The 24,041-nt window shown below is 45.9% G+C and overlaps 3 protein-coding genes across 3 annotated transcripts in view; 2 read left to right on the top strand and 1 right to left on the bottom strand.

Annotated features, from left to right (window-relative positions):
• The window catches only part of HDAC6 (histone deacetylase 6), a 49,924-nt gene extending 48,177 nt beyond the window's left edge, over positions 1-1,747 (top strand). Inside the window, exon 29 of the mRNA XM_032210474.1 lies at positions 138-1,747. Within this exon, the coding sequence (XP_032066365.1) occupies positions 138-206 (69 nt within the window). The 3' untranslated portion in view covers positions 207-1,747. The remainder of the gene's footprint in view (positions 1-137) is intronic.
• Positions 1,748-5,700: 3,953 nt separating this feature from the next.
• On the top strand, positions 5,701-14,566 carry LOC116502748 (LHFPL tetraspan subfamily member 5 protein-like). The gene is made up of 3 exons (XM_032208655.1): positions 5,701-6,133; positions 11,729-11,971; positions 14,538-14,566. The coding sequence occupies exons 1-3, from the start codon at positions 5,701-5,703 to the stop codon at positions 14,564-14,566; spliced, it is 705 nt and encodes a 234-aa protein (XP_032064546.1).
• A 1,828-nt stretch (positions 14,567-16,394) lies between these two features.
• PCSK1N (proprotein convertase subtilisin/kexin type 1 inhibitor) lies at positions 16,395-22,937 on the bottom strand. The gene is made up of 3 exons (XM_032211339.1): positions 22,795-22,937; positions 19,259-19,854; positions 16,395-17,282 (listed from the first exon to the last, which is right to left on the bottom strand). The coding sequence occupies exons 1-3, from the start codon at positions 22,843-22,845 to the stop codon at positions 17,027-17,029; spliced, it is 903 nt and encodes a 300-aa protein (XP_032067230.1). The 5' UTR covers positions 22,846-22,937; the 3' UTR covers positions 16,395-17,026.
• Positions 22,938-24,041: the final 1,104 nt, after the last annotated feature.

Below are 24,041 nucleotides of genomic sequence, written 5' to 3'. Positions count from 1 at the left end.
ACCCAGAGGAGGCCTAATCTCTGTGATCTAATGGGTCTTTGGGAGGTAATTGGCAGCAGGCGGTCTCTCAAGTAAAAGCACAGGGTGGGTGGCCCAATCCAAATACTGATGTTCAGTGTGAGTTTCTTTTTCTTCAGGTCCTTCTTGAAGCCAAGTGCCAGGCTCACCAGCTGAAGTTTGGCGAGGACATGCACCTGCCTTCCTAAGGTGACTTTGTCTGGAGGGAAGGCCTAAGATTGAATGCAGCACAATCAACCATCGTTTGATCTCACTGAAGTGAATCTCAGGCTCCTTAAAAGGGCTCTATGTGCCAAAAATAGCCAGCGACCATCAATTGCAATACCACCAGCAGCCATAAATCAACCACCAGCACCCTCACTGCTTCCACTAGGACAAAAAAAAAGTCCTCTTCTGTTCCAAGCCATGAAGAGGAATAATCAAATGTTAGCGCACTAAGGATACCTTTGCTTCCAATCAGAAGTACTTTGCTTTCTTCAATGCTGAAGAGATACCGTGCCAATTCTTTTTTATTAAAGTTGCAAGGGACTCACTGTTCCAGTGTCTGATTGTGCAAGACTGCATTTCCTCTCCATATTACTGTATATTCCTCTAAATCATTTCTCTCCTCTGTGTTACAGTGATTTCTTGCTCAGTTGGGAAAAGGCCTGTGTTGATTTTAAAATAATCTGCAAAGCATTGGAGTGAATGAGAGAAAGTTTTCCTCTGAGGCTAGAGTAGGATGTGATGAGTGACCAGCCCAGATGTTGGTATGCCTTTGTTAAGGACCTGCATTGTAATTTTAAGGCCAGGTTCACACGATGTATATGCACGTACGAGTAAAAGAGAGAAAGGGAAACGTCACTTTCCAGAGGAAGCTGGTTATCCTGAGGCACGACAGCCAAACCTCTGGTTATGATGAGTCATAACACTTCTAGAATCGCATTATTTGAACCACTATGGCAACGCTTGCATTTATGTGCAGGTTGTTTTCTGCAGATAAAAATAAGAACGGCCTGTGGCAAAAGAGAATGTGAGAATTGGGCTTTGATAGCTTTAACGGAAATAACTTGGTGTAGTTGGCTTCTTAAGCAAGAAGCAAGGTGGCCTTCCTTAAGGGCCATTGGCAAATGACTGGGGAAAGATTGGGTTGGATTTCCTGGCCGCTTTCCAGGTGGCAGGGCTGTGAGGGTGGGCTGTACAAGAGGAAAGCCTTCAAGCTTCTCTACTGTCAAGTTAAATAGTGATCAGGAGGGGGGGGAATTATTTGAGAACTGGTAACCACACCTAGCCTTTAAAAAAAGAGCAGCCAGCGTGGTGCTGTTCGGGTGTTTTGGTTTATAGCTTCTTTTGTCCATAATTGATTATTAAGGAATAATTATAAAGGATTATTATGTTATTATGTCCAAAGCATCTTAAGAGGACCAATTTGCTTCCTGTTCTGAAAACTGATGGAAGAAAAAGGGTAATTGTTGAAAAAGGTTAACGCGGGAGGGTGGCAAGAAAAAAGATGAGTGGGAAGGGGTGTCACTGTGTGTTTGAAAGAAGAGCACCCATTTCCACATGAAAGTGCATCATTTTTCCAGGGCCGGCCCTGGTGGTTTGGGGGAGGGAACAGGGTATTATGGGGTTGATATTGAAACTTGGAAACATTAAGTTGGATTGTAAGCTTTCACTGCAAAAAAAAATGTTTGGATGTTCTTCTACTTGATTTGTACTCTTTCTAATTCAAATAAAGTGCATTTCTGCCTGCAATTGTATATGTGCGTATATTTAGGGATGGGTTTGTATTTAGAGGGATCTTGGAGGAGAAAAAGGTACTGTGTTAAACTTTTGAGGGAGGAACTGATCTGTCCTCATCCCACGATTAGGCTCAGCTTGCAGCTGAGTTTACACTGCCGTTCACTTTCTGCCAGTACCTACTTCCTCCCAATTTCCTATAACAGGTACCCATTTCAAAAAGTACAGTATGATACTGTAGGCCTAGTAAGGAGGGAGCTAGTTGGTATATTGGCCACAGTAGTGAATTAAGAGGGAGGAAGCCCAGGTTCTAATCTCAGTTTAGGCGTAGAAGCCACCTGGCTGATTTTGGGCCAGTTACTCCCTCTCAGTTCTGATCCATATCAGACTGCAGCAAGTTGGCTGATACAGAAAACTCCCCTGTCACATCAGGTATTGATAGCTTTGCTGTAAGAACTAGGAGAGCAGGCTGCAAAAACTGGGAGGCCTTGCAACTTTGTGGGACAAATGCTAAGAAAAACCACCACCAGCAGCCACATGATGCCCTCCATCCAATATTTGGGAAGCATCAATCCCTTTCCCTTGTTCCCTTTCTTTGTGACCTATAATGCTGGGCTATTCATTGGATTTGTTTAATCATTTATGATACGAGAAGCAAAATTACGTTGATAAGTCATCCATCCCATGTGATTTGTTTGGCTGCCTGTCCCAGCATTTTCTGATAGTAAGAACTGGTGAGTGGACCTATGAGGAGGCAAAATTTTTTTGGAAAAGGATCAAAAATAGGCTGGAGGCAATAACGGGGGTTAAAATAGAATGGAAACCTGAAGTTTTTTTTATTAGGAATTATGTCGGTGAAATACAAAAAAGAAATCCAGTATTTAATACTATATATACTTACAGCGGCAAGGATTGCCTTTGCCTAGAAATGGAAAAACAAATTAACCCCAAATGAAGATGAAATAATAAGAAAGATTATGGACTGTGCCGAAATGGATAAACTAACTAAAGAAATACAGGGAAAGGAAGAACCAGAATTTTACCAGATATGGGATAAATGGTATAGGTGGATGGAGGAAAGAAACAAAAATGGATGAAAGAATATAACAACACTCAAAAATAATAGTTATGAGTAAAATGAGAGGGTTAAGAATGGTGAAATCTAAATGAAATACGATAGAAGGGGAAATAATATAAGGTGAGCGGTATCGATTGATGATTGCTAATATAAAAAACAGGAAGTTCCTGTTTGTACTGTATTGTATGAATGTGGTGTACGTCTAATTTGTGTGTGTATATATTTTACATGTTTGTTAATAAAAATCTCTTAAAAAAAACTGGTGAGCATTAGCTGTCATCAGTTTTCTTGCTAACTGACATAGTCTGCTGAGGGTTTACCTTCTGCTAAAGGTGGCAGACAACCAATAGTTTGCTAGGATAATTGGAGTGGGGACAGAGCTAAAGATAACTGGCCAGTGGAAAAAGTAAGTGGATTCCATGTAATTTAGGAGTGGCATTTTTGTCTGAAGCCACAGGCTGCTCACTTTGATATATATAGTGTTGTCAGCCTCTGCTTTGCTGCTGCTTCGGCTGCCATTGAAACGGGGAGGGGGGGCATGGTATTTGGGAAGGGAATCGTTATGTGCTGGAGGAAGATTCTAGACGCTGGCCTGACCATCTCATTGCGCATGTGGAGGAAGGGAGTTTCCCGCCCAGGTTAACTGTCCAGCATTCCATTCTGGTGAAGTTTTTTGAAGACATCTCCCACCTGACAGTTGGGTGAATTATAATTGGACTATGGACTGGGGTGCCAAGGGGAGGGGATTGAATTATACATGATATTCTTTGCTTCCGCGCCTAATTAACCAGATTCAGCTTAGCTTCGCTACTATTCGTTTGTAATTAGTAAAAGTACACTTAATTTCAAACAAATGGAGTTTCCCTCCTGGTTATTAAATGAAGTCGCACCTGACAAGTGTACAATCACGTCTCTTCACAGATAGCTTTTTCTGTTGCTTGTTTTTAATTTCCTCATCCCACCCCAATCTCTACCCATTCTCTTCCCAGGTGTCTGCAGGCATTTTCCATTCCTGAATCTCCCCTTTTTGGTCTGATCCCATCCAACTGATGTTAACAAAAGCATTTCCTTTCCTTTCATCCTTCTCAATATCTTGTTTGCCTCCTGATCCCGGTGTTCTTCTCCTCACTCTTCTCAGTTGCCATAACTCATAGGGTTCCTGTTTTCTTGAGAAAAGACAGTCCAGTAAGGGTATCTCTCTTGCTGGTGGGCTGAGCAAGATGGCGGCAGATTGTGCCAACGAGCAGCCCTAGTCCTTATTGGTCTGTTTGGAGGGAAAGCTCCATTCCCACAACCATGATCATTTTCTTTAATTCAGCAAACCTTGAGTTTTCCTTGGTCGTGTATGTTTCTCAAGCGCCTTGTTCATGCTCCTGTTCTGTTGACGCTTAACACTCACTAGAGCAGTGTTTCTCAACCTTGGCAACTTGAAGATGTCTGGACTTCAACTCTCAGAATTCCCCAGCCAGCGAATGCGAATGCTGGCTGGGGAATTCTGGGAGTTGAAGTCCAGACATCTTCAAGTTGACAAGGTTGAGAAACACTGCACTAGAGGGAGTAGGTTTCAAATTCATTATATCGGGAGCTTTAAGCATTCCAAACATTTCTCAGTGATGCATTCAAAAATCCTCTAACGTAGTTAAGAATTATCACATCTACGGTGCCAGTGAAAGAAGCAGAAAGATGCTGCTTATTCTCATCCCCCCCTGAATTTCTGGCAGAAGAACCTTGCAGGGTAGATTAATAGACAGTCTTTCAGATATAGTTCTGGCTGCAGTGGGTAGGTCTATATTGGCATATATGCCCGTATATATCAGTGCAGGTGGCAGGAGGCTGAATGTCCTTTCAGAGCAGAGCAGCAGATGGCTCTGAGCTGCAGCTCATCTCCCTTATTCCCCCTCTATGCGACACATCACACAAACAGTGAGTGTGAAGTGGTATAGCCCAGGCTAAGATAATCACTGCTTCAACAAACTGACATAGAGCAGTTCTGGATGGCACCAGTCACATGTTATTTAAAGGTGCTTGCTGCCTCCTGCTGGAAGCTCTAATGCCTTCCCTGGCATTTGCGTCCCTGTAACTCACGCCTGGGGCGAATAGGAGAAAGGGAGCCTTGTTTCTACCCCCACCCGAGTCTCCTTCGTCTTTCCTTCGTCTCCTTTTCCAGTTCTATCAAGCCAGGGCACAATTTAGCAGTGGAGAGCTGGCGAACCTCGGCATCCGTCCTCTTGTGTGGAAGATGAATTGGGCAGCAGATGCTCTGAATCCAATCCGACTCCTTCCTAATGGCTGTTGCTCAGAAAGACAGAAGGAGAGGAAGGGAAAAGGCCAGTGGGCATTTGGTCAAGTGGCTGCTTCTGTCGCCCGGGCAGGAGAAGTAAAAAGCAGTGGAGGGAGTGATGAGCTTGGCAAGGGACAGAAACCAATTCCCTCCCCTTCCCCCCATCACCACAGCACTCAGGAAAAGAAGGAAGCCAATCTTGGAGGAGGCAATGTAGCACTGCTCCCCCCCTTCCTCCATCACCATCAGCGGAGGAGTGCCGAGGCTGCAGAGGAAAAGAGCTTAGCAATCGTCACCCCAGGAGATCCCTACAAGGAACAGGGAGGGTGGGGGGATACAAGACTTTGCTGCCAGATTCCAGGGGTGGAGAACCTGAGCAACTCAGTGGAGAAGTGGAGCTGCTGGAGCAGAGGTATGCAGAGTTATTTTTCCCAAAGGAGGAGGAGCTGAGCCAAGGAGAGGAGAGTGGCCAGAGAAGGAGTGCATCGACTGGCTTCAGGCACGAATGCTCTCGTAGGATTTGGCTCCCTGGAGAAAGGAAAAGAAAAATACTTCTTGCATAAAAGGACACTTGCAGCAGGTCCCTCAGAGGAGACGTTGGACCATGTTGGCAGCCCGAGAAGCGGCAGCCCTCTATCAGACCGATTTTGTGCGCAACGCCAGGGCAGTGGGCGCTCTCTGGGCTGGCTGTAGCCTCTGCTTTGGCATCTTGGAGGTGGTGGTGCTTATCCAGCCAGCATGGGTGCAGACAGCACCCCTCACCTACCAGCTGCCAATCTCCGGGGGCCTCTCTGATCCCAGCGTGAGCGCCGTGGGCTCCTTCGGCCTCTACCAAGTCTGCACGGAGCAGGACGGCGTCCTCCAGTGTGAGGGATCGCTGGTCACCCTAACCCCCATCCCATCTTTCAAAGCAGCTGCTGTCTTTGTCCTGATGGCCCTGGTGCTGGTGATGGGCAGTGTGGCCTCCCTGGGTCTTTTCTGGGTCTGCAGTGCAGGGACCGTCTACAAGGTGTGCGCCTGGCAGCAGCTTTCAGCAGGTAAGAGAACCCGGGTTGGGTTGTCGTTTTTGAAAAGGCAAGGAAGAAACTTGGAAGAAGGGAAGGATGGGAGTGGGATAGGGAAGGAGCCTCCCAAAAGAGATGCTGCCGAAACTCAAGTCTTACACAAGCCACGCTGTAAACTTAGCAACTGCATTTGCTAAAACACAAAGTTTGGTCTCTTCTTGTTGAGGAAGAGAAACAGTTGAATTCAGACAAAACCATGCAGGCTTCATTCAGAATAAATAGGAATGTTCAGACGCAAAGGTTATGTTTCCCTTCCATCAGTGTCCCCGAGTTTGCCAATTGTTCTTTCCTTGCTGCAATAAAATTGTTTTCTACATCCGAGTGAGCCTGTAGGTCCCTCACTATCAGGGATCCTACCTCCATCAAGCTACACTGCACACCTGGCCTTTCACCTTGTATTTGTATTTGTATTTTATTATTGGGTATGCCGCCCTTCTCCGGGAGGACTCAGGACAGCGAACAATTCAAGGGGGGGAAAAGGGGAACATAAAAGACAAAATACAAATAATAAAAGTAGACAACAGTCGCACAGCCATACATGTCGAGAGGGGAGGGAACTCATCACCCCCAGGCCTGCCGGCAAAGCCAGGTTTTGACGGCTTTTCGGAAGGCCTGGAGAGAGGTGAGGGTCCGAATCCCTGCGGGGAGTTCATTCCAGAGGGCCGGAGCTTCCACAGAGAAGGCCCTCCCCCGGGTAATAGCCAGGTGGCATTGGCTGGTAGATGGCACCCGGAGGAGGCCAACCCTGTGAGATCTAACGGGTCTGTGGGAGGTAATTGGCAGCAGGCGGTCTCTCAAGTACCCAGATCCAATACCATGAAGGGCTTTATAAGTTACGACCTTAAGGGGATCTTAAGTGGCAAAACTCTTCTCCTGGTCTGATCGGCAATAGCGGCTTTGAGAATGAAGGTGGTTCCCATGACCAGGCTTTGGAGTTACCAAGTCAGAGAGAGTGGAATACAATCCATGAGTAAGGCACAATGTGAAGCAAAAGTTAGTTCTGCATCCAGGTAAACCCAGACGCCATTCTAAACAAGCTAAACTCTGAAACTGGTCTGAGTTTTGCAAATGAACATTTGTGCGTTTGTTGTGTTCACTTTTTTTGTGGGGGTGTGCCCTGATTTGTTTGTATAATAGTATATAGAAGGCTGTAGAAAACATGCAGGGCTGGGGAGGGGCTGTTTTGGAGGCCTCTGCCCACTTTTTTCAATCATTCTTTGTGGCAATAAAGGCTGCTGGCTTGGTTTAGAAATGAATGCTAACTTGGCAGTTGAATTATGAGCTCAGGAGTCCTGAGTGAATGAAGTGCTCTTCTGCAAGTCTCGTTCCTTTCAATTAGGGTAGGGTAGGATAAGTTCTTGATGGACAGGATCATTTATTAATTAGCAGGAGGATAGTGCCATAGATGTTGATATCATTTCAGACAAATGGTTGTCTAATCTTTTCGTAAAAACCTCCAGTGAATTGAATTGAATTTTATTATTTGTATGCCGCCCTTCTCCGGGAAGGACTCAGGGTGGCGAACAACTCAAAAGGGGAAAAGGGGAACATAGAACAGAATACAAATAATTAAAATAAGCAAGAATCACACAACCACACAAGTCGAGAGGGGAGGGGAACTCATCAACCCCAGGCCTGCCGGCAAAGCCAGGTTTTGACAGCTTTTCAGAAGGTCTGGAGAGAGGTGAGGGTCCGAATCCCTGCGGGGAGTTCGTTCCAGAGGGCCGGAGCTGCCACAGAGAAGGCCCTCCCCCGGGTAGTAGCCAGGTGGCATTGGCTAGTAGACGGAACCCGGAGGAGGCCAACCCTGTGTGATCTAATGGGTCTTTGGGAGGTAATGATGGAGTACCCCCAGCTTTCAGAAGTTGTGGGTGCCCCAACACTGGAGGTTTTTAAGGAGAGATTGAACAAGCATTTGTTTGAAATGGTAGATAGTTTCATGTTTGAGCAGAGGCTATGCTGACTCTGTAAACCGCTTAGAGAGGGCTGAAAGCCCTAAGAAGCGGTATATAAGTCTAACTGCTATTGCTATATTGCTATTTGCTATTGGACTGGAGGACCATTCCAACTCTGTTATTCTGAAATGCCAAAACATGTCGGGGCCGATCGAATTGAAAAGCAACCAGTTCTTATCTCTCCCCGCTGGCTTCAGAATTGTGGGACCTTTAGAGAGCATCTTCAATGTCCCCTTTTAACTTGGAAATGCTGGGATAGGAACTTCCACAGGTTGAAGCCAATTGTCTTGAGTTTTCTGTGTGAAATAAAAAATTCTGGTGATCTAAGAGCCCTTGTAAATGATCGTTTTTGTTTCCTTTCAAATACAACATTGGAAGAAAAGATATGAGTTCTACGTGGCTAAGGTCACGCATTAATTCAGATTCAGACTGGGAAAGGTACCTCAGAGCCCATAAGGCATGCAAGAAGCCCTCTTGGCAACTCTGTAAACCGGGTTTTTCAACTCCCTATGTGGTCAAGAGCATGTTTGAGGGGCTTGTGCACACTATAAAGGAACAGTGTTAAAACCTATTATCCCCTCACTGCCTGTATAAGCAAAATTGGGATTTGCTGTTTCATTTCAAACATAAATCCAAGATAAATGTGGAATGTACAGCAGGAATTTCTCTTTCAGAAATAAAATCCAGATTTCAGGAATTAGGCCAAACTTTGTTCAAAATATGGTTGTAAATGTGACAGGGAAGTATTATTGACTTGCAATGAAAATATTTTATATTATTAAGTTGCAAGGTTCTATAACAATTTTCATATAGAGTTTAAAATCTAGTGATGAAAGTGCAGTAAATGGTGTGTTTCTTTCTTGTACAACCTCAGGTCAAATGAAATACCGATAGGTTATTTTATTTGTGGCACTGTCATTCATTTGCTCTACATGGGGCTGCCCCTAAAAAGTGTTCGGAGACTACAATTGGTCCAGAATGCAGCCGCGCGAGCGATACTAGGTGTACCTAGATACACCCATGTTACACCTATCCTCCGTGAGCTGCACTGGCTCCCTATTGGTCTCCGAACACGCTTCAAGGTGCTGGTTATCACCTTTAAAGCCCTAGATGGCCTAGGACCTGGATATCTCCGTAACCGCCTCCTGCCAGATACCTCCCAGTGCCCAATAAGATTTCACAGGGTGGGCCTTCTCCGGGTGCCATCGACTACACAATGTCGCCTGGCGGCTCCTTGGGGGAGAGCCTTCTCTGTAGGTGCCCCGGCCCTATGGAACGATCTACCCCCCTGAGATTCGGACCCTCCCCACTCTCTCGGCCTTCCGAAAGTCTATTAAGACCTGGCTGTTCCAGCAGGCCTGGGGCTGCTAATCTTTGATTGAGCTTCAGCCCCACTAAGATTGGGTGCATGTTGTGTCCTTTTTAATTCGCTTGTCTGGTATTTTTAACTTTTTAAACTTTTTTTTAAATTGTTTTTGATGTGATCCGCCCGGAGTCCTTCGGGATTGGGCGGCATACAAATCGGTTCACCGACTAAACCGCGTCGCTGACGTCATCAACAGGGCGACAACAGTGGGGAGACAGAAGCACGCTGTAAACCCTAAACCTAAAATTAACCCCTAAACCTAAACCTAACCCCCCTAAACCTAATCCTAAACCTAACCCTAAACCTAACCCATAACCTAACAGTAAACCTAATCCTAACCCTTAACCTAACCCTAAACCTAACCCTAACCCTTAACCTAACCCTAACCCTTAACCTAACCTTAAACCTAACCCTAAACCTAACCCTAAACCTAACCCTTACCTTAAGTTGAATCAGCTTGCTTTCAAAGCGCTATTTAAAGCGCCCTTCTTTCTCTGCGCTGGCTGTTGTCACCCTGTTGATGACATCAGCGACGCGGTTTAATCGGGCGCGGTTTAGTCGAGCGCGGTTTTGACGGGTCACGTACAAATCCATTAAAACCTTAAAAACCTTAAACCATTTATCACTTTTAGGAGTCACGGCACTGCAAAGTTGGAGGATACCTGCTTTCAACCAAACTGTTTTTTCCCACCTGGGATTCTGCTGCAAAAGAGCAGGCATCCAGTCCTGCCTCATTTAGCGACCATTTGTAGCTATTATTACTACAGAAACTTTGCAGCCAATCCACACGTTTGTGATCTTCCCCGATCTGTAAAGAAAAGGACAGTTGAAGTAAGATCTTTAGGATGGTCACAGTTGCAATCAGTGACAGCCTCACTTAATGACTGAGTTGCCAGTTCCAATTATTATTAAATGAGGACTACATGTATATATCTTAGAGTTATTTACACTAATCCAGTCAGCAATCACACCGCCTGCTGATATATTTGTTAAAACAGCAGAAGAGAACAAGCAAATATGAATATGCCCCAGTTACCTTGACAGCAGGCATAGTGAAATTTCACCTGTTTTTGGCAGGCCAGGCTGGGGGAGGGACGGACAATGTAGAAATTAAAATAGAAATCTGCAGCCTGCTAATGAGGTTAGAGCCACCATGGATGCAAGCTGGGAGAGGGGGAGAGATTTATTTGGACACCTTCTCTCTCCTTATGCCTGTCGGTGGGAAATGTGCTTCCAAAAAAGAGAGAGTTTGAGACTCATTTTTGCAGAAGAAAACTCTCCCTTCTGGGTTCAGTGCAGCAGCAGGAAGAGGCTAGTAATCCCAGTGGAAGCTTATTTTGTTATCTTCCATCTCCATGGCTGATTGTAGTGTTGAAAGAAATGTCCTTCTGGGTTCAGCTCCAAGTGGGGAAGAAGACACTGGAGACATGGAGGCTGCTTGGAAAGATGGTTTATTGTTGGACAGAGCCACATGGCTTGAGTCCTGAACAGAAAAGGTGATCACATGCTTCAATGTTGGTGGAGAAGAAGAGAAGAGCTGAAGGAAGGGCTTGCTAGGCTTTTTATACCCTGTTTAGTCCCACCTCTCTGTTTCCTGTTCCTGTGTAAGAAATGTATTCGGATTGGTTGTCAGACTCCCATGGGGCCATGCAGGGGCTACTCTCTAGGCTGTGTTTTGAATCCAGGTATGGATGACTTCTCAGATGCCATGAGGCCAGTTGAGTAAAGTTCCAACATTATCATGCCTTTACTCCACTCCCCCCTGGGGCTGCAGTGGAGAAGTCTTTATTATGTAAAGTGGAGTAGCCTGGCCCATTAACAGTGGGGATGGGCAGGAAGCTACAGGCAACTATTCTGTCTTTTAAAACATGTTTCTTTCTCCTCACATCCAGAGAAATATTCTGCCTTTTCAATATTTCCTAGGGTATTTCATTTTTCTGGGAGAGGGCTGGATGATAGCTTCCCACAGTAGGAGGCCGTTCAACCCCAAACCAACTTGGGGATCTCCCTTGAGTGGAAACCAACCTTCTCCTGCTCTAGAGGAGACTGCGTTCTCACCTCTGCCTAAAGCATTCCTTGTTTTCTTGAACCTAGTTATGCATCTCGTGTGAACTGAACCACAAGGAGGAGGATATGAAGCCTGGGAAAAATTCAGTGGGTTTGTTGTATTCCACAACAAGTGTCTGTATGGACTCTGTTAATTCTGTCTCTCTTTCCTCCTTGTCTGCCCATCTCTCTGTCTCGCAGCAACGTGTCAGGCTCTGGGCTGCCTGGTTTTCCCAGATGGCTGGGGAGCGCCAGAGGTGAGGGCTCTGTGTGGGCCCCAGGCCAGGAGCTACACCCTGGGTACCTGCTCCATCCACTGGGCCTTTACTCTCGCCTTGCTGGGCATCGCCGATGCGTTGGTTCTGGCCACCCTCGCTTTTGTGCTGGGAAACAGGCAGGATGCTCTTTTGCCTGCAGGCTACACACCACCCCGGGAGGGAAGAGGTAAGCATGGGCACATCTTGTGCCTCTTCTGTCTTGGGTAACAAATGGAGCCAACGGATGCTTCTTCGACAAAACCAGCTGCGTAAGGGGCAGGGCCCCGGCAGCCACGTGAGGCGTTGCTTAGTTACAGGCAATGAGACACCCAAATGCAATTGGGATTGAAACTGTCCTGCCACTGCCGTTCTGACCGTGATGTGAATAAAGTGCATTCTTTCTTGCCTCTTACGGTTCCACCACAAAACCGTGTTCGACTAAAGGGTGCTCGACGAAACTGCGTAGCTGACGTCATCACAGCGCGACAACAGCGCGGAGAAAAAAGCACGCTGTAAACGCTAAACCTAAAATTAACCCCTAAACCTAACCCCCCTAAACCTAATCCTAAACCTAACCCTAAACCTAACCCTAAACCTAACCCTTAACCTAACGCTAACCCTTAACCTAACCCTAAACCTAACCCTAAACCTAACCCTAAACCTAACCCTTACCTTAACTTGAATCGGCTTGCTTTCAAAGCGCTATTTAAAGCGCCCTTCTTTCTCCGCGCTCGCTGTTGTCGCCCTGTTGATGACGTCAGTGACGCGGTTTAATCGGGCGCGCTTTAGTCAAGCGCGGTTTTGTCGTGCCACGGCCTCTTACAAATATCCCTCCCTTTGTCTTCCATGTGCAAAATAATAATTTTTTAAAAAATAAATTTGGATAAATCTCAAGGAATACAAATTCTGTGCAAAGGCTCCCTAAAAAACTGGGAGCTGCAAACCTGTGTCTTCTTCGATTTATGCTAGTCTTCGGAAGAGATACCGAAGCATTCTGTTCTTGCAAATCCCAAGGTATTTGTCTCACCTCCCTCCCCTTTTTAGCTACGACGGAAATCCCAGACTAATTTGTTCGGGGTGGGCTTGTATTAGCCTTGATTTTTGTGGGATATGTTAGGACTAATAAAGCTGGGCTGGAAAAAAAAATCCAGATGATTATTTGATAGAAATGAAGAATTGGAGTTTTCTCCCCCTCTTTGATCTTCTGCAGCCCAGATACGATAATCCCAAGTATATCTCAAAAGCTGATACCAGCAGGTTAGTGAGGCTTACTTAAACATATATACATACATTTGTATACTATTTAGGGCTCATTTGGATGATAAACAGTTGAGAAATTCACATAAGAGTCAAACACCCAATTGCTGGCCTTTAATCTTCCATTTTACTAGTACAGACTGACATGTCAGGACAATTATAGGAAATTAAAATGGCAACGATTTTGCTCCAATTTAAAATGTTGCTGCTATGTCTGCCAAAAAAAAAAGACTTATTAAGGATAGAGAACATGATGTTGGCATCCCTCAAGTTTGCAGAGTGCTCTGTGGGAAGCTCACATGACTGATTGGCGTGTAAAGCTTCAAAGAGCCAGCAAAAATTCCTTGGACTGCAAGGTTAATTATCGCTCAAGCATGATGGCAGCTAAAGTCAGTGCACCTGGAGGGCCCTCAGCTGGAGACAGCTGGCTTAACATTTGCCTGTAAATTGAGAAACCATGTCAGAAAAGGCAAAGCTGAAACTCCCAGCTTTTCAATATTCCCTTTCTTCTTCAACGTCCATGCATTGTGAAGGACTTGCACGCAGGTGCGCATATGACTACCAAGGGAGCGGACAAAACATCAGGCCTAACACATTTTTTTTTAAAAGAAAAAGTACAATTATCTGCAAAAAACACACTTCAGGAAATGAACGAAGCACTTTTGTCTGACTGGGTGATTAGCCCTCATTCTGTACCCCACAAGTGAGTGAGTGTCCTCCTTCTTTCCAACCATCCATCCATCCATCCATCCATCCATCCCTCCCTCCCTCCCTCCCTCCCTCCCTCCCTCCTTCCTTCCTTCCTTCCTTCCTTCCTTCCTTCCTTCCTTCCTTCCTTCCTTCCTTCCTCATAATGCATCCTTTTTAGGGTTGATAAGTATTTTTAAGTGGGTTTTAGTCAGTGGTGGGTTTCAACATTGTTTAGAACCTCTTCTGTAGGTGTGGCCTGCTTTGTGAGAGTGGCTAGCTGGCCATGTGACCGGGTGGGAGTGGCTTGCCAGTCATGTGACTGGGTGGGCGTGGCCAACTTGTAAAATGTGGTGAAACTCGCTTAACAACGCTCTTGCTCAGCAACCAAAATGTTGGCTCAGGAACTCTGGCATTTGAAGCACGCAGGTCTTAAAGCTGTCAAGTTACAAGACCCTTCCACCCCTAACCCTTTAGGAAAAAAAAACCCCAGGGGTGTTCAAACTTGGCAGCTTTAAGACTTGTGGACTTCAACTCCCAGAATTCCTCCTCTCGCTCTTCATTTTGATGATGGACAGGCGGGGGGTGAGGGCGCTGGAACTGGTTCTAAATGGCACTGTAGATTTGTGGAACCTCTTCTATAGAACAGCTTAGAACTGGCAGGAACCCATCCCTGGTTTTAGTGCTATTTTAGAGGGAGTGGGTACAGAAGCTGGACTTTGCTTCAAAACCCCAAAATGCCTTGGGCATTGCAGATTTCAGAACGTATCTTATCGTGTCCTCCTTTTCTGCTTGTGGTACGTGCTTAGGTGTGACTTCAGCGCTGACTCCAGACTGATCCCAACCAGCAGACATTCTTCAGAGTTGGATACGTCACGGTTTTGCTGTACCCGTTGCAATAAATTTTAGAAAACGCTGATGTGATGGTGTCTTATTAGTTATTAGAATCTTTCATGGCTTTTTGAAATTGTTTGCATAACCCTTTTCTCTCATTCGGAGCCGGACAGCAAAAGGCTCACAGACAATATATGGCCTCCTAATTCTAGACTTTTGCATGTCGAAACTGTCAGAGAGTCCAAATTTGCCAGCAAGTTATATAGAGTAAGATGATTTCCAAGTGATGTTCAGCAGGAAATGACAGCAGGTAAAGCCATTAGCAGGTTTAAATTTTAGTATTTAAAATAATCCCCAAGTTCCCCCGCTCCCCAAAATGAAACAAAGGTCAGAGGGTTTCAGATCTGTCAAGACCGCCATATTCCCCGAGGCCTTTGGTGGATGAAAAAATGCAGTCGAAAATGAAAAAAAGACCTAGTTCCCCAAAAGTTTCCAATTCCTGAAATTGTTTGTTGTCAGAGTCCTCGATGACATGAAAAGAATTGGGGAGAAGGTGTGTCCCTCCAGGAGAAGACTCTCTTGATGTTCAAGTTGCATTGAACTCCTCATTCAATATGACATCTAGAAGAGAACAAAGTTCTCTTTATGTAGATGGCCACCCTACTTACCTTCAGTGATTCCCAGAGGCTTACAAAGATAAAACTCGTGGTACCCTGTGGATTGATCACCATCTCTCTTGTCAGAACTTCTTGTTTGTTTATGGCAAGTCTACTAATAGAATACCAATATAGTTTGACATGGAAATCATTGTTTTTGAAGATTCTTGACTTTTGAAAGCCCAGACTGTTTATTCAGCACCAACCTCTTTCTTCTAATAGTACCCTCTAGGCCAGTTAGGCCTTTCAAGATTTAGCATCAAATTCAGAGGTGGGTTCCTACCAGTTCGCACCAGTTCGGTAGAACCGGTTCGTCAAATCTACCGAACCGGTTAGAAGAGGTTCCACCAGAAAGCAGACCACACCTACAGAAGAGGTTCCAAAAATTTTTGAAACCCACCATACACACACACACACAGAGAGAAAGAGAAAGAGAAAGAAAGGAAGAAAGAAAAAAAAAGAAAAAAGAAAGAAAAAGTGATAGAAAAAGAAAAAAAGAAAAAAGGGACAGAGAGACAAAAGGAAGGAAAGAGAGAGAGAAAGAGAGAGAGAGAGAGAGAGAGAGAGAGAAAGAAAGAAAGAAAGACAGACAGACAGACATGGCCGGCAAGCCACTCCTACCAGGTCACATGGCCGGCAAGCCACTCCCACAAAGGAGGCCACACCCACAGAGTAGGTTCAAAAAATTTTTGAAACCCACCACTGATCAAATTGTAGTGTAAGGATTTTTGTTTTATTCTGTGGCTTTTCTTCATTGAAGAGCCCAATAAACAGGGGTGTCCGTAAAACTTAAAACATGGAAGTAACTTTTAGGTTGACAATTTGATTAGATTTACTGTCTGGATCTATCAACTTATTTTTAACACTGGTGGAGTTAGCGCCCCAGAATGGAGTTAAAAGTAACAGTCTATCTTCACCCAGTTCTGGATGCCCAACTTCTTTCAAACTTAGTTACTCTTGACCTTTTGAGCAGAAAGGTGGGGGGCCAGCTGAAACCAAAACAGATGAAGATTAATTAACTAAATATAAGAAATATGATGCCTCCCCATGCATGTCGTCATCATTCTATAAGTTAGAATTTCATGGCAAATTCTGGAGGAGTTCGGAGGGCCACATCCAAGGTTCCCCAAAGATTTTCCACAGGACAACACAAACAAGACCACTGCTACAATAAAATACCTGGTGGGGCTTTTTATTCAGTAATTAATCAACACGAAAACTCTCGCCACAAGCATGATCGAACATGGCAACAAATCAGCAAGGGCAACTTTTTTATGTAGGCCAACGAGGTTTGAACACACGGGATCTTACAAACCAGACAGAAACAAGCAGGTGGAAAAAGGGAGGAAGGGGTGAGAGGCAGCATTAATGAAGGAGGAATATTAAGGCAGTTGGAAGTTGGGTGGGGGGAGCTGGAAATTTGTTTAAGCCACTTTAAAAAAAAAAAAGCGCCAAGATGTGAGAAGGATGAGGCCGGTGATACCTAGCTCTGGCTTTGGAGGGAAGTAGGAACTACTAGCCATCGGTGAAAAGCCATCTCCTTAGCTGAAAAGACCTTTCCATCAGAGCACTGAGAAGGTCAGTGAAGAGAACAGTGGCCCTCCCCTTCACACACTTTATAGAACATAATTGGGATTTGGGGATCCCAGTCCAAGGTTATCCCCCTTCTTTCCCAGTATTTTGGGGTCACAGGTAGGACAGAGGCAGGAAAGAACACAAGGTGTCGCTCACAGTCCATTGACATTCAAAGGGGGGGCTCGTCAGAGAGGTGGCTTCCCAGCCTTTCTTTTCACAGAAACCAATTCTCGTTACTCAGAGAGATACCGAAGCCTCTGGGTGCCCCCACTCATACTCCGTCTCCCACCCACCCCTTCTCCTTCTGTCCGCTTGACTCGCTGCAGCTCGTCCCCACTCTCCCCACCAAGACGCTTGACCCGCAGAAGATTGGGGGGATCGGGGAGGTCTCCTCCATCAAAAATGGCACGACGCAGGCGTCGGGGAGCCAGTGGGAGGCGCTGTGAAGGCAGGTTGCTTGCTCCCGACAGGATCCTGCCAATCAGATACCTGAAAAGGACAGAGAAAGGTAGAATTGGGGGGCTTACCACTCCACTCATGCCACCATTTTAATCTGCAAGCATCTTTTGCAGGTATTGACTTGAAGACTCAGTTCATACTAAGCTATGATTTATGAAACATGGCTTTTATTAAAAGGGCTATGATGGCTGGGCTGCTGCATATTCTTAAACCATGGCTTGCATACTACAACAGCCACGTTCACACTTCATTCTGAGCCAAGCAAAACGCTTAACGCATTAGAAGGTTTCCCACCTCCCTTAGCAATAGCAATAGCAGTTAGACTTATATACTGCTTCGTAGGGCTTTCAGCCCTCTCTAAGCTGTTTACAGAGTCAGCATATCGCCCCCCCACAGTCTGGGTCCTCATTTTACCCACCTCGGAAGGATGGAAGGCTGAGTCAACCTTGAGCCGGTGAGATTTGAACCGCCGAACTGCAGCTAGCAGTCAGCTGAAGTGGCTGCAGTACTGCACTCTAACCACTGCGCCACCTCGGCTCCCTTTCACAAGCTGTTACAATTCCCCATGTAAAAGAAGACACAGATCCCAACTCTTTCCTTCCCAAGAACAGAATCCAGGAAAAATCTACATGTGCACTGAGGATTGGGGGCATAGGTCCTTTCCCCGTTAAGCTGATGCATTCAGACAGAGAACCGAACATGGGTTCGCTGGGCACCAAGCCTTCCCTTCTCCAAATCACACTGGTGACATCAGTGAAGAGACACCTCCCCATTAGTATGGTGTGGTTGTCTGCAATGTAGCTGGAGCTGCAAAATGGAGAGGACCAGCATGGATGGAAATGTCTGAATGTGTGCAAAGGGGTAACCCGGCCAGCTCGTCAGTGATACCTTTATTGTGAGCGGAAATTGAGAAGGGCTGCTCCCTGCAGTTCCCACATTCAGTTTGACCCATGAACTCACTGCCCACTGCCTTTTCTCTGGAGAGATTGTTACATTCCTGATGGCCGTATGAAGAAGGAAGTCTTTTCCAACTTCGGGGCACCAATAGCAATAGCAATAGCAGTTAGACTTATATACCGCTTCATAGGGCTTTCAGCCCTCTCTAAGCGGTTTACAGAGTCAGCATATTGCCCCCAACAATCCGGGTCCTCATTTTACCCACCTCAGAAGGATGGAAGGCTGAGTCAACCCTGAGCCGGTGAGATTTGAACAGCCGAACTGCAGAACTGCAATCAGCTGAAGTAGCCTGCAGTGCTGCATTTAACCACTGCGCCACCTCGGCTCTTTTAGCACAAGACGACCAGTTGTATTGGGCCAGCTCTCACAAAACATGGCTTGAGCCTTAACTGCAGCTCTTGCCATCCCTTTGCCCCAGAAGGTCTCACAAAATCTTTTGCTGCATAGAAAATCATGGGATAAACTAGGCTTCCTAAACTAACCCAGACTGGAGAGTTACCCGTCAAAAGCAAATCGTCACGGGTCTAAGCAAAAAATAATAAATCTGAATGCAATCATAATTGAACGGGTTTTTTTTAATGTTGTACGCTGCCCGGAGTCACTGTGTATGAGTTGGGCAGCGATATAAATGTTTAATAAATAAATAAAATAAAATATATCCTATTGGTTCAAAGTACCTTTCTATTGATGAAATAATGATTATCATAATTATTATTATCAGGAAAATTTTCTAAGAATGCAGGGTGGGAGAAGAATTACAGTAGTCATCCTTTCTTCCCTCTTCAGCCACTCCCTCTCTTAAGCATTTATTCCAGAGAGTGGATGGTTCTCAGTGCAGGAGGAAGAGCTGCAAATTAGGCTTCCTTTGTGAACTACTCCCTGAGAGATTATCAACCATTTTGTTTTCTTTTAAAAAGTTTGATTCAATTAAGGTATGAGAGTGGCCTGACTTTATGTTCTACAGCTCAATGACCGTATTCTGAACAGTGGAGAGTTAAATCCTTATTCAAAGCAAACCGTGATTTTTTCCCCCCTCATCTCTTGGCTACCTCAGCATCTCAGGGTCCACCTCTCCAGCAGCTTCCTCCTCTGCGCCCAGCTCTTCTTGGGGTTCGAATCCTCCTTCGGGGGCCCAATAACGATTCGGCAGTGCTCTGGGTGGAGAGGAGCCACCTGCCAAGCCAGTCTCATCGTACTCGGGGTACAAGGTTGCCCCCTTGGCCTCATCCCACAGCCTCAGCAGATTCGCCAGGTAGACAGATTCCTGGTCCCGGCGATGCCCATCCTGAAGGAGGCGCTGCAAAGCACGGGCCAGGTGCTTGTCTGGCTGGAACTGGTTGTTAGGTGGGGACACCGCTCTTTCAAGGGCCTGGGCCATTCGCTCATCCGCCAGCTGGTTCCCGGAAGAAGCCAACGCTCGTTCCAAAGCTTGGGCAAAGTGATCTTCTTGTAGCTGGCTACCCGGAGTCGACAGGGCCCTTTCAAGGGCAGCCAGCTGAACCAGTTCCGGGTAATACACTTCATTGGCCAAGGCGTTCTCCACGGCCTCATATGGTGCCCCCTGAAGCTCACGGCGCACCCGCCGGACCCCCCCTGGCAGGTTGTGATTCATCCCTCCATGGGAGCTACCTGTGGTGGGCAGAGGCTGCAAGAAACAGGGAAGATGATTGACAGGAAGTGAATAAATATGGACAGGCAGCAATCAGGCTGGGGCCAGGCAGGGAGGGAGATAATTAGATCATTCCTGCTGTGGACTCGGAGCTGGGTCTTTGGCAATGGATTCACTACACATCAATATAAAACAGCAGAAAACATTCCCATCATATACTGAGCATAAGTAGCTCAGCACACAAGAAGTGTAATTAAAAATAAAGGCAAGCTTCAATCTGATCGTAGGAAAGCATTTTAAATCTTATTGATTTTGCCAGAGAAGAGCATTTAATTTGCTTGTTGAAATAAATCACTATTTTTTTTAATCTTTGTTATATATACACATGAATTTTAATTCTATCCTTCTCCAGGGAGCTTAAAATGGCATGAGATTCCACTGTTATTTTATTCTCTTGAAGTAGGTTAGACCAAGAGCTAGCAGTTGGACCCAGCAGGAGGACTTGCAAGTAATCACTGGAAAAAGGAACCACATTTATTTAATTTTAAATAAATGAACAGAAGGATGGATGGACAGAAACATAACTAAATATACAGACACCTCAAAATCAATCTCATTTCCCCCCTGCTGCATAATAGATAATAGTTGGCTTATTCTAACATTTGTAGTGACCTACAATCAGAGAAATGACTGCACATATTAACATATAGTCACAGAAATACAAAACAAAAGCTATTTTTCAGTGCTTTATTTTCTCTCTGAAATGTAAGTATTTCTATGGCAAACGCTAATTTTTGTAATCATTTTTAATTGGTCATCGTGATGAAGACTGGCTGCCACTGACTGAGGTGTATTGTCTATTTATGATACAATTTATAAACAACCCTATAACTGAAGTTCTATTGATGTTATCAAGACTTTAAAAAATACAAATACAATAAGAGAGAAAGAGAGAGAGACGGAGCTTAATCTTATTAACCATTTGTTCTCTCTCTCTCTCTCCACACACACACACACAACACATGGCCGCAAACACATGTAAACTCTGTAGAAACACATAGCCTGATTCCACTCAAACTATATCAACATGATCTATGAAAAACACACTCTCCTCTCAGCCTCTGATTATTATCCTTCCCATTTATCATCTTCCTCTCTGTATCCAGTGGCCCAGTTTTCTGTAGAGTTAAGTCTGATTAGATTCTTCCAAAGTCACGACAAACCCTCCAAGACCTTTGAAAATAAAAGAAATGTCCTGATCCATTTAGCTATTTGTATCTAAAGAGCTGTCAATTTTTTTTTAAATCGGAAAAATTAACCTGAGCCTCAGCCCAGCAGGGATGAAAAGAAAAGCAGGCCAGAGAGCATCTGGGGGAACGGGGAAGGAAGTCCTTTTCCCACAAAAGGACAGTCAGGCATCTCTGCGGAGAACCATGTAGAAATCTGTGAGGACGCCAAAGAGACTCTGCAGTCCTCCTGCAGGGTTTAGTCACCCACCCGCCGGCAGGAGGGAAAATTAGGAAATCTTGGGTTAAATCAACGCGTCAAAAAATTGCATGGTTAAATAAAACGTGGTCCTGACCTTTCAGGGTAATAGCCAGCCCTCCACGCATCAAGCTGATGTTTTGCTACCACTCAGCAATCTGCCTTTGCTTTCAGCCGCTCTGGTTTCTCCCCCCACCCCACCCCAATCCAAGGCGAAGATGAATCAGTCATGACGCCAAGAGGAGGGATGGTGGCAAGGGACTCGGTGCTTACATAAAGCATCCATGACGGCATCGCAGAACATGTCTCTTTGCTCCTCCATCACACATATGTATTCCATGCTGCACCTTTTTTTAAAAAACAACAGGCACCTTTCTATTAACACGCCTGGACACCTTACCCTTATCAGGGAGATAGACGCACCCATTGGTCTTATAGACACAATGCTTCTTACATAGTCGCCTGTCACGCCCCTTCTATAAAAGTCGGATGTATTCACAATTTGCCCCCTTTAACGCCCAATTAAGAGTCACTTGTTAAGATGGGCAACTGTAGAAGTCAAATACATTCATAAATAAAGGCTCACCCTTTTTTTGCACATATGAGAGTGCTTTGCACCATTCTTTTGCAAACACCCTCCTCCCTCCCCACCCACAGTTCAATCCTGGCACAGCCACACGGATAATTGGTAAACTTTGCTTGTCCTCCCACCCACAAGTACCCCACACTCAGAAGCCCTGTGAAACATAACCCAGCGGCTTCCCACAGGCACATGTGTGAATCCCTTGCACAACCAGTGACTTCACCGGGTAGGTGGGTGAAAAACAGACATTTATGATTCACGGTGCTTTATACTTTCCTACGACAAAGGTCCAGGCGCGCACACACATACTCATACACAGAAGGGGCAGCTAGATGTCCTTCGCAGTTTGAAATTGCTCGAAGAGAAGTATTAGACATATCTTGTATGTAGAGTGGCACCTGGTCTTCCATAATTCCTGCTTCCTCCGAAAAATCAGGACTTCAGTCACCCATCACAACGTGGAAGTCTCCCTTGGCTGAGACTTTCTGATGAGCCCAGCTCTGAATTGGGGACTATGTGGTTTAACAGATCCTCCAGCATTGCTCCACTTTATTTTGCTATGCTCAATCCCCCAGATCGAATCCTGGGAATCTGGACAGAAGCGTGTTAAGAGAAGCAGGAATACAGATGCGCCACAAAGAGGCTGACAGGCGACTCAAGTAAGGAAGCCAAGCCGCAAACTAGGGACGATTACTAAGCCCCCGCAAATGAGGGAGGGAAACAAAAGAGAAATCACCCGTTAGCCTACCGCCAAAGTAGGGGCTACTTGACGGGGAAACAATTCCCCCTTCTATCTTTGGCTCCCTTGAGCGCAGATAAATGCATAGCTCAGCGCAATCGCGTTTCACACGGCCAGCCTGCGCGTCGGACTCAAGCCAACGCGTTTTGAGTTCGCATCTCCTACCTACCTTGGCGGCTCCGAGGCTCGAAAGCAGCGCGAGCAGCAGCGCCGGGCCCATCGCTCCCGAGTCCCTTCGGGAGGTAGAGGCTGCCCGGATGGCGGCGGCGGCGACAGCAAGCGAACGACGGAGCCGAGCGCGGTGTGCAACCAGCCCAGCGGACCGCGCTAGACAGTGCCAGCGGCTCCACCCAATCGCCCCGCCCCGCCGGCTTTGGCTCCGCCCACACCCATTACTCACTTTCCCCCAGCAGCGGGCAGGCAGATGGGGGCGGGAAGGTAAGGAGCCGGGTGGTGGTCTGTATCTTTCTCTTGGAACCCGCGAAGAGCGCTTCTGAGCACGGGCAGAGTGCAGGCGTTTCCCACTGAGCAATCTGCCTTGAGGCCTTTTTCCCTGCTTGCCATCTAGAACAGTGTTTCTCAACCTTGGCAACTTGAAGATGTCCGGACTTCAACTTCCAGAGTTCCCCAGCCAGCGAATGCTGGCTGGGGAATTCTGGGAGTTGAAGTCCGGACATCTTCAAGTTGCCAAGGTTGAGAAACACTGATCTAGAAAGCACTGTTCCTGGGCGCGTGCAGAGTGCACGCCTTTCCCACTGAGCAATCTGCCTTGAGGCCTTTTTCCCTGCTTGCCATCTAGAAAGCACTGTTCCTGGGCGCGTGCAGAGTGCACGCCTTTCCCACTGAGCAATCTGCCTTGAGGCCTTTTTCCCTGCTTGCCATCTAGAAAGCACTGTTCCTGGGCGCGTGCAGAGTGCACGCCTTTCCCACTGAACAGTCTGGCGTGGGTGGCTGCTTGAGGCCTTTCCCCCCCCCCCCCTTGCTACTACAGGCAAGTGCTGATAATGTGAGTTTTGTCCCGAGGCAATTCACCACTTCATCTCATCCCCCAGTTCATGGATGAGAAAGGCTGAAGTCGTCCTTAGCTGTGCTGGAGTTAAAATAGCAATTTTCTTCTTTCTTCTGGCATCATGTAAGGGTAGCACCAAAAAAAAAAAAATCTGTTGGTCTGTCTCATCACTCATTGCCTTCGAAAAAAGTCAGGGAATTGGGAAAGAGAAATGAAGAGGCCAGAGAAAAATTACAAGCTGCATTTCTAACAACTGTAATACTTTCTGCAAAAAAATAAAATAAATGAGACATCTCCCTATCCACGCTCATCTTAAGCTAAGAAATTAAGACAGACCAACACTACCCAATGAACTTTATAAATGAGAGGAGGCTTGAATCTGTGTTCCTAATTCTCCTCTATCCTTG

Source organism: Thamnophis elegans, chromosome 2, assembly GCF_009769535.1.
Source record: "Thamnophis elegans isolate rThaEle1 chromosome 2, rThaEle1.pri, whole genome shotgun sequence".
Lineage (NCBI taxonomy): Eukaryota > Metazoa > Chordata > Lepidosauria > Squamata > Colubridae > Thamnophis > Thamnophis elegans.
This window is presented reverse-complemented; position numbering and strand designations above follow the sequence as displayed.

Coding starts and splice junctions, on each gene's coding strand:
- LOC116502748 (XM_032208655.1), top strand. CDS start 5,701: ATGTTGGCAGCCCGAGAAGCGGCAGCCCTCTATCAGACCGATTTTGTG. Junction 6,134..11,728: donor CTGGCAGCAGCTTTCAGCAG/GTAAGAGAACCC, acceptor TCTGTCTCGCAG/CAACGTGTCAGGCTCTGGGC. Junction 11,972..14,537: donor ACCACCCCGGGAGGGAAGAG/GTAAGCATGGGC, acceptor GTACGTGCTTAG/GTGTGACTTCAGCGCTGACT.
- PCSK1N (XM_032211339.1), bottom strand. CDS start 22,845: ATGGGCCCGGCGCTGCTGCTCGCGCTGCTTTCGAGCCTCGGAGCCGCC. Junction 19,855..22,794: donor CGAGCCTCGGAGCCGCCAAG/GTAGGTAGGAGA, acceptor TGTTTCTTGCAG/CCTCTGCCCACCACAGGTAG. Junction 17,283..19,258: donor GTGGACCCTGAGATGCTGAG/GTAGCCAAGAGA, acceptor TGTCCTTTTCAG/GTATCTGATTGGCAGGATCC.